The sequence below is a fragment of the Salvia splendens genome, chromosome 14 (assembly GCF_004379255.2).
Source record: "Salvia splendens isolate huo1 chromosome 14, SspV2, whole genome shotgun sequence".
Lineage (NCBI taxonomy): Eukaryota > Viridiplantae > Streptophyta > Magnoliopsida > Lamiales > Lamiaceae > Salvia > Salvia splendens.
Window position 1 is genome coordinate 22,521,993 of NC_056045.1, and position 11,553 is coordinate 22,533,545.

Here is an 11,553-nt window from a genome sequence, read left to right on the forward strand (position 1 = left end):
AAGGTCATTTTGGCAAAAGACAAGGCACCATGTAATTCACTTTAGGCAATTTGAAATGAAAAATCACATGTTCTTTAGCCATATCAACAAGGTTTTCGAAAGTTTTTGCACAAAATCATCATTGGCAACTCCTCCATCATGTCTCACACTCGTTCAAATTTCAATTTTTCTCAACCCTACTATCATCCTAGCCAAGGGAGATAATTCAACACAAAAGGAAACAAGAAAAACAAACCTAAAAAGAAAAACAAAGACACAAACACAAGTGGAACAAGGAAACAAAACCACATAAGTTTACATGCCCACATATCATCATCAAATATCATCAAAAGAATAGGGGTACAGGCCGGGGTATCATCATCAAATAAAGAGGGAGAGAGGTAAAAGAGGGAATCCACTAGACACCCCCCAAACTTATTCCAAGCAAAGCTAGGATAAGTTTGAAAGAGAGTGGATCTCCCATGGACCTTCACTGCGGAGGAGGAGGCGGATGCTGCCACTGGCCACGGAATTCATTGAATCGGGCATTGATGTTGGCCCATTGTGCATTGTTGAAATCAGTGAATTGGGTCCAGTTGGTTTCGAACTGGTCCCATCGCGCTTCATTCTGGACCCAATATTCCTGCTGACGCAACTCCATCCGTGTCAACCTCTCATTGATCGAGCCGTAGTCCTCCTCTTGTCGCTCTTGTCGGCTTCGTGTCCTCTGAGTGCTTGTCCCGGCTTCATCTCCCCCTTGGTAGGTCGGTTGATCCTCACCTTCCTCCTCATTTTCTTCTTCATTCTGCTCGTCCCCCTTCTCGATCTCGGGAAAGCCCATGTGGGGCGCTTCATCAACACTCGAGCTCGGGCTCACATCCCTAAATTGCAAGTTCCGCGGATTCACCGCCGTGACTTGTTCGTGGACCGCAGCCTTCATCTTCCAGTTTTCCTTGTGGAAAGGACCGTTCACATAGGTGTTGACGGTGTCCGGGAGGGGGTAATGATCTGCTGCCCTCTGTATCAAATATATCTGCCCTCGTTGGTCCACTCCGACCAGCCTTGTTCTTCTCAGAAAGCCGAAGTCCATCAAGTTGTCACCAATGTCGGCGACCAAGCCCCTCGTCGACACTCCCAGATGGAGTGCAATAGCTGACACAACCGCACCGACACAGAGTGTGCCGGTTTTCTTCTTCGAAGCCCTCTCAAGATGTTTGATCATGAAGTGGCCCAAATTCAAGGGAGCCTCCTTGTGCAAAATAGTCCATAACAGGAAGAGCTCGTCTCTCTGCACACTCCCATGCTCATGACGAGCGAAGGGGTAACATACACACGCCTTCTGGAGTAAGCGCAAGGCTGGGTTCCTAATGAGAGAACCCTTTGCCCTGTTGGCGGCGAAGTTGTCATCAACGGTAGTGATGGCCTTCCAGAAGTCATTCGCATTGTGACTGAAGTTAAACGGCTCTATACACCTCCCCTGAAAATCCAAAGATCTCCTTGAATTGTGCCATCGTCACTGTGTACTCAGCATTCCTCATACGAAACTTGATGGCAACTATCTCCCTCCTGTTCATGATTACCTCAAGGGTAGACAAGAACTCCAGTGTAAGCCTCTGATAGGAGGGGTTCCTCTGTGCCATGAAGAGCCCATTTAGTTGCCCCTCTTCACATAGCTCATTGAAGCACTGCTCAATGCCCAACCGTCGGATTGTGATAGGGCATGGATATCTAGCTACCCGGTAGGGTAGTTGTGAGAGTTCGGCCCATTTCTTCTTCTCTTCGGCATTCAAATTAACTCCAGAGTGGTTGGGCGCCATCGTTCACTACCTAAAAATTGAGAGTATTAGATCAATTCGACAAGAAACCACAAAGATGCATTAATGCAGACACTCTCCCCCAAACATACTCTATACTAAAAGAACTTCTCATTCATACATTTATCAAGACTAGAATCAACCCCCCATTGTGTCACACAATGTCTCTTCCACAACAATAAACCTCAATCATGCTTAACTCAAACATTCCACCAACATGCATCACTTATCTAACATTGCATCTATGTAGACATCAACAAATCAAAGCATGCTAGTTCCCCACACTCAATAACCACAAACCCATGAAGGAAATTGCACAATTCATGCTCAAAGCAACCATTCAAACCAAATTCATCCTCTAACTAGCAATTAGTCAAGAAATCTCCAAACAAACGAAAGACATGCTAGTTTCCAACCCTCGATTCACCAATAATCATCTAAACACCGAGCATAAGTAAGAGAAGAATGAAAAAAAAATCATACCTTTCGGGCTTAGAGTGATAGAAAACGGATTTCTCTCCTTTTTGCTTGTTCTTGAGTAAATCAACCGATTAATCGGTTCAACCCTTGAATTAGATGGATTGGGAGGATGGTATGTGTGTGAAATCAGTGTAAGTGGAAGATTTGAAGGTGGAGGGGCGAGAGAGAGTAGAGAGGAACGAGAGAGAAATGGGGGTAGGGTTTTGAAAGTGTAAAAACTGACCTGGTTTGCGTCTTTAAATCGCGCGAAGAAATCGCCCGGTCGGGCGATTTGCATTTTGAAAATCGCCCGGTCGGGCGAACTTTCTGGACAATCCCGATTTCATCAAACGCCCGGTCGGGCGATTTGCACTTTGCAAAACGCCCGGTCGGGCGAACTTTCTGGATTCCGAGTCCATTTCGCCATTTCTCCAGTTTTTTGTCCGCTTTTCACCCATCAAAGCCTATCTCCTGTTCCACTTAAAACACACAAAACACACCAAAAACAAGAACAAAATAAAAACACACCAAAAACACAAAAGCTATAAATTTTACCTACTAGGGGTTGCCTCCCCCATAGCGCAATTGTTTAACGTCATTTGCCCGACGCTTTGCAAGCTCCACTACTCAATCAAGGCAACCACAAAGACCTCGTCTTGTTGCTCCTTGGTAAAGAACCTCTTGAGATTTTGACCATTTGCCTTGAACGTGCTTCCATCGGGTCCTTTGAGCTCCATTGTGCCATTGCTCATGACCTCCTTGATAGTGAAGGGTCCCGACCACTTAGATTTTAGCTTGCCCGGAAAGAGTCTCAACTTGTGGTTGAAAAGCAACACGGCATCCCCCTTGTGTAATTCACGCCTCTCAATCATCTTGTCGTGATACGTTTTTATTCTCTCCTTGTAGATTGAGGAATTAGCATAAGCTTCATTCCTAAATTCATCAAGTAAATTGAGGTGAAGCTTCCTTTCCTTGCCGGCCTTGGTGAAGTCCATGTTCATTTGCCTCACCGCCCAATATGATGAGTGCTTCAATTCAACCGGGAGATGGCATGATTTCCCAAAGACCAATTGATAAGGTGACATCCCGATTGGCGTCTTGTAAGCCGTCCTATACGCCCATAGAGCATCGTCAAGCTTGAGAGCCCAATCTCTACGGTTAGCATTGACACTCTTTCGCAATATTTGTTTGATCTCTCTATTGGCCAACTCGGTTTGACCATTAGCTTGTGGATGATAAGGAGTTGTCACCCGATGCTTCACTCCATGCCTTGCTAAGACCGCCTCTAGCCACCTATTGCGAAAATGAGACCCTCCATCACTTATGATAGCCCGAGGTACGCCGAATCGCGTGAATATGTTCTTTTGAACGAATTTAATCACCACCTTTGAATCATTAGTTTGGGTAGGAATGGCTTCCACCCACCTTGATACATAGTCAACGGCTAGTAGAATGTATTGGAACCCACTAGATGGAGGAAAGGGCCCCATGAAGTCAATGCCCCACACATCAAACAACTCGACTTCAACAATTGTCGTCAATGGCATCTCCTTCTTCTTAGAAACACCCCCCATTCTCTGGCACTCGTTGCATCTTCTCACGTAGTCCTGGCAGTCTTTGGTGATGGTTGGCCAAAATAGACCACTTTGGAGCACTTTCATAGCAGTCCGGTTAGCTCCAAAATGCCCCCCACTAGGTGCGGTGTGGCAATGCATAATAACGGACTCCCACTCCTCTTGAGGGACACATCTTCTAATCACCATGTCGGCACATCTTCTAAAAAGACAAGGCTCGTCCCAAAAATAGAACTTCACGTCGTGGAAGAACTTCTTCTTTTGATAGTCCTCAAGTCCTTCGGGAATCACCTTAGCAACAAGATAGTTCACAATATTGGCATACCATGCCACTTGACCCTTGGCCACATAAAACAAATGCTCATCCGGGAATTCTTCATTGATGACCAACTTCAATTTTTCCTCTTCACTAGCATGCTCCAATCTTGAAAGATGATCCGCCACCACATTCTCACACCCTTTTCTATCTCGGATTTCCAAATCAAATTCTTGAAGGAGCAAGATCCACCTTATAAGCCTTGGTTTTGCATCTTGCTTAACAAATAGATGGCGGATGGCGGCATGGTCAGTAAAGACAATAGTTTTGGCCCCAATAAGGTAAGGGCGGAACTTGTCAAAAGAGTAGACCACCGCAAGCATTTCCTTCTCGGTAGTGGTGTAGTTAGCTTGAGCCGAATCCAATGTCCTACTAGCATAATATATCACCCGGAATATCTTGTCTCTCTTTTGTCCCAAAGCCGAGCCTACCGCCACATCACTTGCATCACACATGATCTCGAAAGGTTGAGACCAATCGGGGGAGATCAAGATTGGGGCACTCACCAACGCCGCCTTGAGCTTCTCAAATGCCTGCGCACATTCAAGAGTGAAATCAAATTTTACATCTTTAGCTAGCAAATGGCAAAGGGGTCTAGCAATATGTGAAAAATCTTTGATGAAACGCCTATAGAACCCCGCATGGCCTAGGAAGCTCCTCACGGCCTTCTCACTACAAGGATGTGGCAATTGCTCAATGGCAACTATCTTGGCTCTATCCACTTCAAGTCCTCCGGCTGAAATTTTGTGTCCCAACACGATCCCATCACGGACCATAAAATGACATTTCTCCCAATTGAGTACTAGATTGGTCTCCTCACATCTCTGCAAAACTTTGGTTAGATTATCCAAGCAACTATCAAATGTCATACCAAAAACAGAGAAGTCATCCATGAAAACCTCCATAATATTCTCAACCATATCATGAAAAATGGACATCATACATCTTTGAAAAGTAGCCGGGGCATTACAAAGCCCAAAAGACATTCTCCTAAATGCATAGAAACCATAAGGACACACAAAAGCCGTCTTATGTTGATCCTCGGGAGCTATCAAAATTTGGTTATATCCCGAATAACCGTCGAGAAAACAATAATACTCATGTCCGGCTAACCTATCCAACATTTGATCAATAAATGGAAGGGGGAAGTGATCTTTCCTAGTGGCCAAATTTAAAGCGCGATAATCAATGCAAACTCTCCACCCGGACACCACTCTAGTAGCTATCAACTCATCATTTTTCCCTTTCACCACAGTGGTGCCCCCCTTTTTAGACACCACTTGAGTAGGACTCACCCACTCACTGTCGGATATAGCATATATCATACCGGCATCTAACCATTTCAACACTTCTTTTCTAACCACATCTTGCATAATAGGGTTTAGTCGCCTTTGGTTTTGTACCTTAGGCTTATACCCCTCGTCTAAATGAATTCTATGCATGCAAACGGTTGGGCTTATTCCCTTAATGTCCGATATGGACCACCCAATGGCTCTCTTATGCTTCCTAAGAACTCTCAACAATTTATCCAACTCGAAACTAGAGAGAGAAGATGATACAATTACCGGAAAAGTGTCATTCCCTCCAAGAAAGGCATATCGCAAGTGTAGTGGAAGTGGCTTCAACTCAAGCTTCTTGTTTTCCCCATCTTTATTGCTATCTTCACTTCCACTCCTAAGAGGTAGAAATTGTGGACGAAGTGATCTAGGGATTTCTTTAGCCGAGTCCAAAGCACCTACAAATTCCAACAACTCGGGGTTAGCATCCAAAATATCAAAAGAATGAGAAGAATACATGGAATGAGAAATGCATCTCTCTAATTGATCATCCAAGTAAGAGGCCGGTGCCACTCCTCCAACACACTCATCCATCACGGTCACAACATTGCAATGTTGTAGGCTTCCTCCCGGTTCCACATCATGCCTCTTTAAGGCCTCATATATCGAAAATGTCACGCTCTCATCATTGAGGCGAAGTGTAAGTTCCCCTTTTGAAACATCGATCATGGCCTTCCCGGTGGCAAGGAACGGTCTTCCCAAAATAAGAGGTACAATTCTATCCTCTTCCATGTCCAACACCACGAAGTCAACGGGGAATATGAACTCATTCACCCTCACCAATATATCTTCTGCTATGCCCGAGGGATATGCCACCGATCTATCCGCCATTTGCAAAGTAATGCTAGTCGATCTCAATTTACCAATATTCAACTTGTTGAAGAAGGACAATGGCATAAGATTAATGCTAGCCCCTAGATCGCACAAGGCATTCCCCACAAAGCAATTTCCAATAGTGCACTCAATAGTGAAGCTTCCCGGATCTTGCATTTTGGCCGGCAACTTCCTTTGAATAATTGCACTGCAACTCTCCGTCAAGTTGACCGTCTCATAGTGCCCCCATTTCCTTTTTTGTGATACCACATCCTTGAGGAACTTTGCATAACTTGGCATTTGTTGAAGTGCTTCAACAAGAGGGATGTTAATTTGAACTTTCCTAAAGATATCCAAAAATCTTGAAAATTGTTCATCCTTCTTTTTCTTTTGCATCATTTGAGGGAAAGGAAGTTTAACTTCCGTGGGCTTAGGAGGAACTATTGTCTCGGCTTGATCTTTTGGTGGGCTCTTCGTTGATGCCTCCACTTCTATTGTCTCTTCTTCTTCGGGTTGCACAATAGCTTCCTTTTCGGGCATAGGGGGGCTCTTATAGCTTGTTCCACTCCTCAAATTGATAGCCTTGCAATCCTTTGGGTTAGGAATGGTGTTGCTTGGGAATTGCCCCGGTTGATGAAGTTGGCCCACGGCTTGGGCAATTTGACTCATTTGATGCTCCAAAGCCCCCATTCTCGTGGTGACCTCCACTACCGCCGTCTCAACCTTATCAATTCTCTTAGTAGATTGTGTCATGATTCCATCGGTCTTCTCCATTAGAGCTTTTAGAAGCTCATGGGTGACATCATCACTTGAAGGTTTAGAATTGGTGGGCACATTAGCGGCCCCACTTGTCGACCCACTAGGTGTAGGGAAACGAGGTGGTGGAGGTGGTTGGATAGCATTGTTTGGATTGCCATAAGAAAGGTTTGGATGTGCATTGAAGGGTGAGCGATAGCCTTGGTAATTACCACCCCCATTGTTAGGGCGATAGTTGTAGAGGTTCCTTTGATTCCCTCCTTGATGCACATAATTGACATCTTCCACGGTATGTAAAGGCTCTCCCATAGGTGCCACTCCCAAACTAAGGCCATCCACCTTTTGATTCAACAACATCATTTGTTGGTTGAGAAGATTGAATGCATCCGAATCCACAACCGAAGCCACCGGCATTGAACTATCTCGGCCCGAGCTCCAACCCTTGCTAGTATAGGCAAGCCTTTGAAGCATCTTCTTGCACTCCTCGACCCCCTTGTCCAAGAATGAACCCCCCGAACCAAAGTCTAATTGACTCTTGATAAACTCCGAGCATCCATTGTAGAAGAGGCTCACTTGATGGCCCGGAGATAACCCATGGTTGGGGCATTTCTTTAGCAAGGCGTTGAATCTCTCCCAAGCCTCGAACATAGACTCTTGGCCCTTCATTTTAAAGTGGGAGATCTCTGCTTGGAGGTTGAGAGTGGAGCTTAGAGGGAAGAATCGATCCAAAAACTTTTGGGCTAAGTCGTCCCAACTTGTAACCGAGCCCGGCTCAAGGTTATCAAACCAATCTCTAGCATATCCCGACAATGAGAATGGAAATAGCCTAAGTTTGATTGTATCGTCGGGAACCCCATTAAGCTTAGTTGTATTGGCAATCTCTAAGAATTTAGATAAGTGCCTATTAGGATCCTCCGTGGGCCTTCCCGAGAAAACACGTTGCTCCACAAATTGAATCAATCCTGTCTTCAACTCAAAATTGTTGGCATTCACCCTTGTATCATAGGGTGGATGTGGGATATTGACGTTCCCAAATGCGTCTCTAACCGGAGCCTCTCGCCTCCTTTCCTCCTCTCTTTCCCTTCTCATCTCCGCCATTTCTTGTTGTAGTTGGAGAATGATTTGGTCTTGATTTAATGGAGGTGGAGGTGGAGGGGGAATTCCCTCATTGTTCCCATGTGGATTTTCCATTGGCTCAACTTGATGTTGAGCTCTTGCTCTTCTCCTTCGTCCTCCTCTTCTTCTATTGGCGGCTTCTATCTCTAAATTAATCGGCTCAAGGGGTAAACGACTTGAGCGCGTGAGCATAAAAACCTACACAACACAAGAGAGGAAACAAAGTCAAAATAGAGCTAAACTAGAAAACTAAACTAAATAATTAAAGCAAGTAAAATGTCTAAACTATTATTCTCTATCTTTTCACAATATCAAACACAAAAGCAAATTTAGTCCCCGGCAACGGCGCCAAAAACTTGACTCGTGCTAATTTAGTATTCAAAAGCGTCACCCGCAAGTGTACGAGTTAAGTAGCACGTGGTAAGCTAAATTATCGATCCACGGAGACTAAAAGCCGGTTTGAATACTATGATGTAACTTTGAACACTATCTAGACTAATAAAAGGGGTTTTTGGTTTTCTTAACTAAGATCAAAGAACAAATAAGCTAGTAAGACAATTAACTAAGAAAAACAAACAAACAAAGATAGGTTTTCACACAAATTGGGAAAGTATAGGGAAATGGATCCGTTAGAATGGATCAATGATTTCATCTATGGGTCATGCTCATCTATTGGGCCTCAAATGCGGTTAGGAAAGTCGGGATAATCGGTTAGACCCCCTCTCGGGTGCATCTAACACGTGGGTCAATCTCTAGTGTAGGAGTCTCGTCCATACAATTCGAGATTGACTCCAAAGCACAACGGACCCAAGCCCTCTCTCTAGCTTATGCATCTCTCGATTACATATAATGCACGGAGTTGTTGATTACACATCTATCCTAATCTTGTATTTCTCAATAACATCAATTAGGTACAAGATTTATCTAATTGGTAGCTAAGCAATTAGATATTAAAAGACCAAGGTTCAACAAAACCAACAAAAGAGATAGATACGCATTCAACCATAGATTCAATCCATACAATCTATTCAAACTTCACCAAATCCCTACTAAAAGCTTAGCTACTCATAGTCAAAGCTAACATAAAAGCAAAAACAAGGAAAACAAAGCTACACATAATAGAAATGATACTAGAACTCCCTATGGTGGAATTGATGGTGGGGGGTCTCCTTCCTCCAATCTCTTGGAAATGGGAAGCTCCTTGACTTCAAATCCTCTCAAAACCTTACTTTCTTGCTAAGATTCGTGGTGTGGGAGTTAGGGTTTGGAAATGAGTGAGAACCCTTTTATATCCGGAGTGAGAAAGAGGCAAAGTTGGCAACAGCGACAAATCACCCGGTCGGGCGATCTGTAAGTCGGAATATGCCCGGTCGGGCGATCTGGGTAAATCGCGATGAGGCTTCAAACGCCCGGTCGGGCGTTTTGTTGGATGAAAAACGCTCGGTCGGGCGAACTTTCTGTGGTCAGCCCGTTCGCTCCGTTTTGCCCCGTTTTAGACCTGTTCTTGCATCAAAACTCCGACAAACTCGTTAACTCTAAAAAATAGCTGAAAAGTGGGTGAAACATATACTTTATACCTCAAAAGATTCAACAACATGTGTTAATCACCCATCTAAACATCCTAAACTATGAGTTTGTCAATCTTCCTCTCGCCAACTTCATCCTAATATAGTGGGGATTGACACTTCCTGCCATATAAAGCTTCATACGGAGCCATATTGATCGTCGCTTGGTAGCTATTGTTGTAGGCAAAATCAACCAACGGTAGAACAGTTTCCCAACTTTCCCCTCGATCTAAGACAACGGCTCGCAGCATATCCTCAAGCGTTTGAATCGTCCTCTCTGACTGCCCGTCCGATTGCGGGTGATAAGCAGTGCTGAAGTTCAGTTGCGTGCCCAATTCTCGTTGCAAACTCATCCAAAACTTTGATGTGAACTTCATATCGCGGTCGGACACAAAGGTCTTTGGCACCCCATGCAAACGCACAATCTCATTCACATAGAGCTTTGCTAACTTGTCCGCGCCATAAGTAATTCGAATTGGTAGAAAACGCGCGCTTTTAGTTAGTCGATCGATGATCACCCAAATTGCAGTGTTGCCCTTTTGTGACGTTGGAAAACCCGTCACGAAGTCCATGGCTAGATGCTCCCACTTCCATTCGGGAATTTCAAGTGGTTGCAATTTCCCATATGACCGTTGGTGTAAGGCCTTCACTTGTTGACATGCTAGACATCGTTCCACATACGATGCCGCGTCCCATTTCATTCCATTCCCCCAAAAACGCTGTTTCAAATCTTGATACATCTTCGTGCTTCCGGGGTGAGCAGTTTAAGGCGTGTCGTGCGCTTCACTTAAAATCTCATCTTTTAGCGCCTCATCGCTCGGCACACACAATCGTCCATCGTACGTCAAAGCATTATCCGCCTCCTCACAATAATGATCGAGCTTCTCGGCTCTCACCTTCACACGTAATTCTTCCAACTTCTCATCATGTCGTTGGGCTTCTATGAGCTTGGTTCTCAAATCTGGCTTGATCACTAGCGTCGCTATTCTTCCTCCTATTGTCCCGGGCGCTTTTACTATTTCCAATCTCATTCTATCGAATTCACGAATCAACGCTTCCTCTTGCGTTAGGAAATAAGCTAATTGCGGTTGGTTCTTCCTACTCAAAGCATCGGCTACTACGTTCGCCTTGCCCGGATGATAGTGAATACCACAATCATAATCTTTCACGATCTCTAACCAACGTCGCTGTCGCATGTTTAGCTCCTTATGCTCGAAGAAATACTTGAGACTCTTGTGATACGTATATATCTCGCATCTCACTCCATAGAGATGGTGTCTCCAAATTTTCTGTGCGTGCACTACTGCTCCTAGTTCCAAATCATGGGTCGGAAAATTTAGCTCATTCGATCTCAACTGTCGGGAAGCATATGCTATCACTTTCCCATCTTGCATCAACACGCATCCAAGTCCTAGTTTTTGATGCATCAGTATAGACGACGAAGTCCTTGTTGGCTGCCGGCACCACTAGAACAGGTGTTGTGGTCAACTTTTCTTTCAACAGTTGGAAACTCGCCTCGCATTCCGGCGTCCAAACCCCTTTGATTCATTTCTTCAACAATTGTGTCATTGGTCTTGCGATTTTAGAGAATCCCTCGATGAAGCGTCGGTAGTATCCTGCTAATCCCAAGAAACTGCGGATTTCACTCGGCGTTTTCGGCGATTTCCAATTTTGCACAGCCTCAACCTTTGCGAGGTCTACTTGAATCCCATTTGCCGTCACGATATGACCAAGAAAGTTCACTCGAGTCAACCAAAATTCACACTTACTAAACTTGGCATAAAGCTTCTCCCTTCGTAACGTTTCCAACACAGTTTGCAGATG

The 11,553-nt window shown here is 44.6% G+C and overlaps 2 protein-coding genes and 1 non-coding gene across 3 annotated transcripts; 1 reads left to right on the forward strand and 2 right to left on the reverse strand.

Moving 5' to 3' along the window:
• Positions 1-266: 266 nt before the first annotated feature.
• Positions 267-2,571, reverse strand: LOC121765988. The gene is made up of 2 exons (XM_042162304.1): positions 2,277-2,571; positions 267-1,806 (listed from the first exon to the last, which is right to left on the reverse strand). Exon 2 carries the CDS (start codon positions 1,199-1,201, stop codon positions 470-472), a length of 732 nt encoding a protein of 243 aa, XP_042018238.1. The 5' UTR covers positions 1,202-1,806; positions 2,277-2,571; the 3' UTR covers positions 267-469.
• Positions 2,572-2,875: 304 nt separating this feature from the next.
• LOC121764359 lies at positions 2,876-9,455 on the reverse strand. Its single transcript, XM_042160394.1, has 3 exons — positions 9,296-9,455; positions 5,708-8,362; positions 2,876-4,966 (listed from the first exon to the last, which is right to left on the reverse strand). Exons 2-3 carry the CDS (start codon positions 8,354-8,356, stop codon positions 2,876-2,878), a joined length of 4,740 nt encoding a protein of 1,579 aa, XP_042016328.1. The 5' UTR covers positions 8,357-8,362; positions 9,296-9,455.
• LOC121766218 lies at positions 7,638-7,744 on the forward strand. Its single transcript, XR_006042947.1, has one exon. It is a non-coding gene; the product is annotated as a small nucleolar RNA R71 (small nucleolar RNA).
• Positions 9,456-11,553: the final 2,098 nt, after the last annotated feature.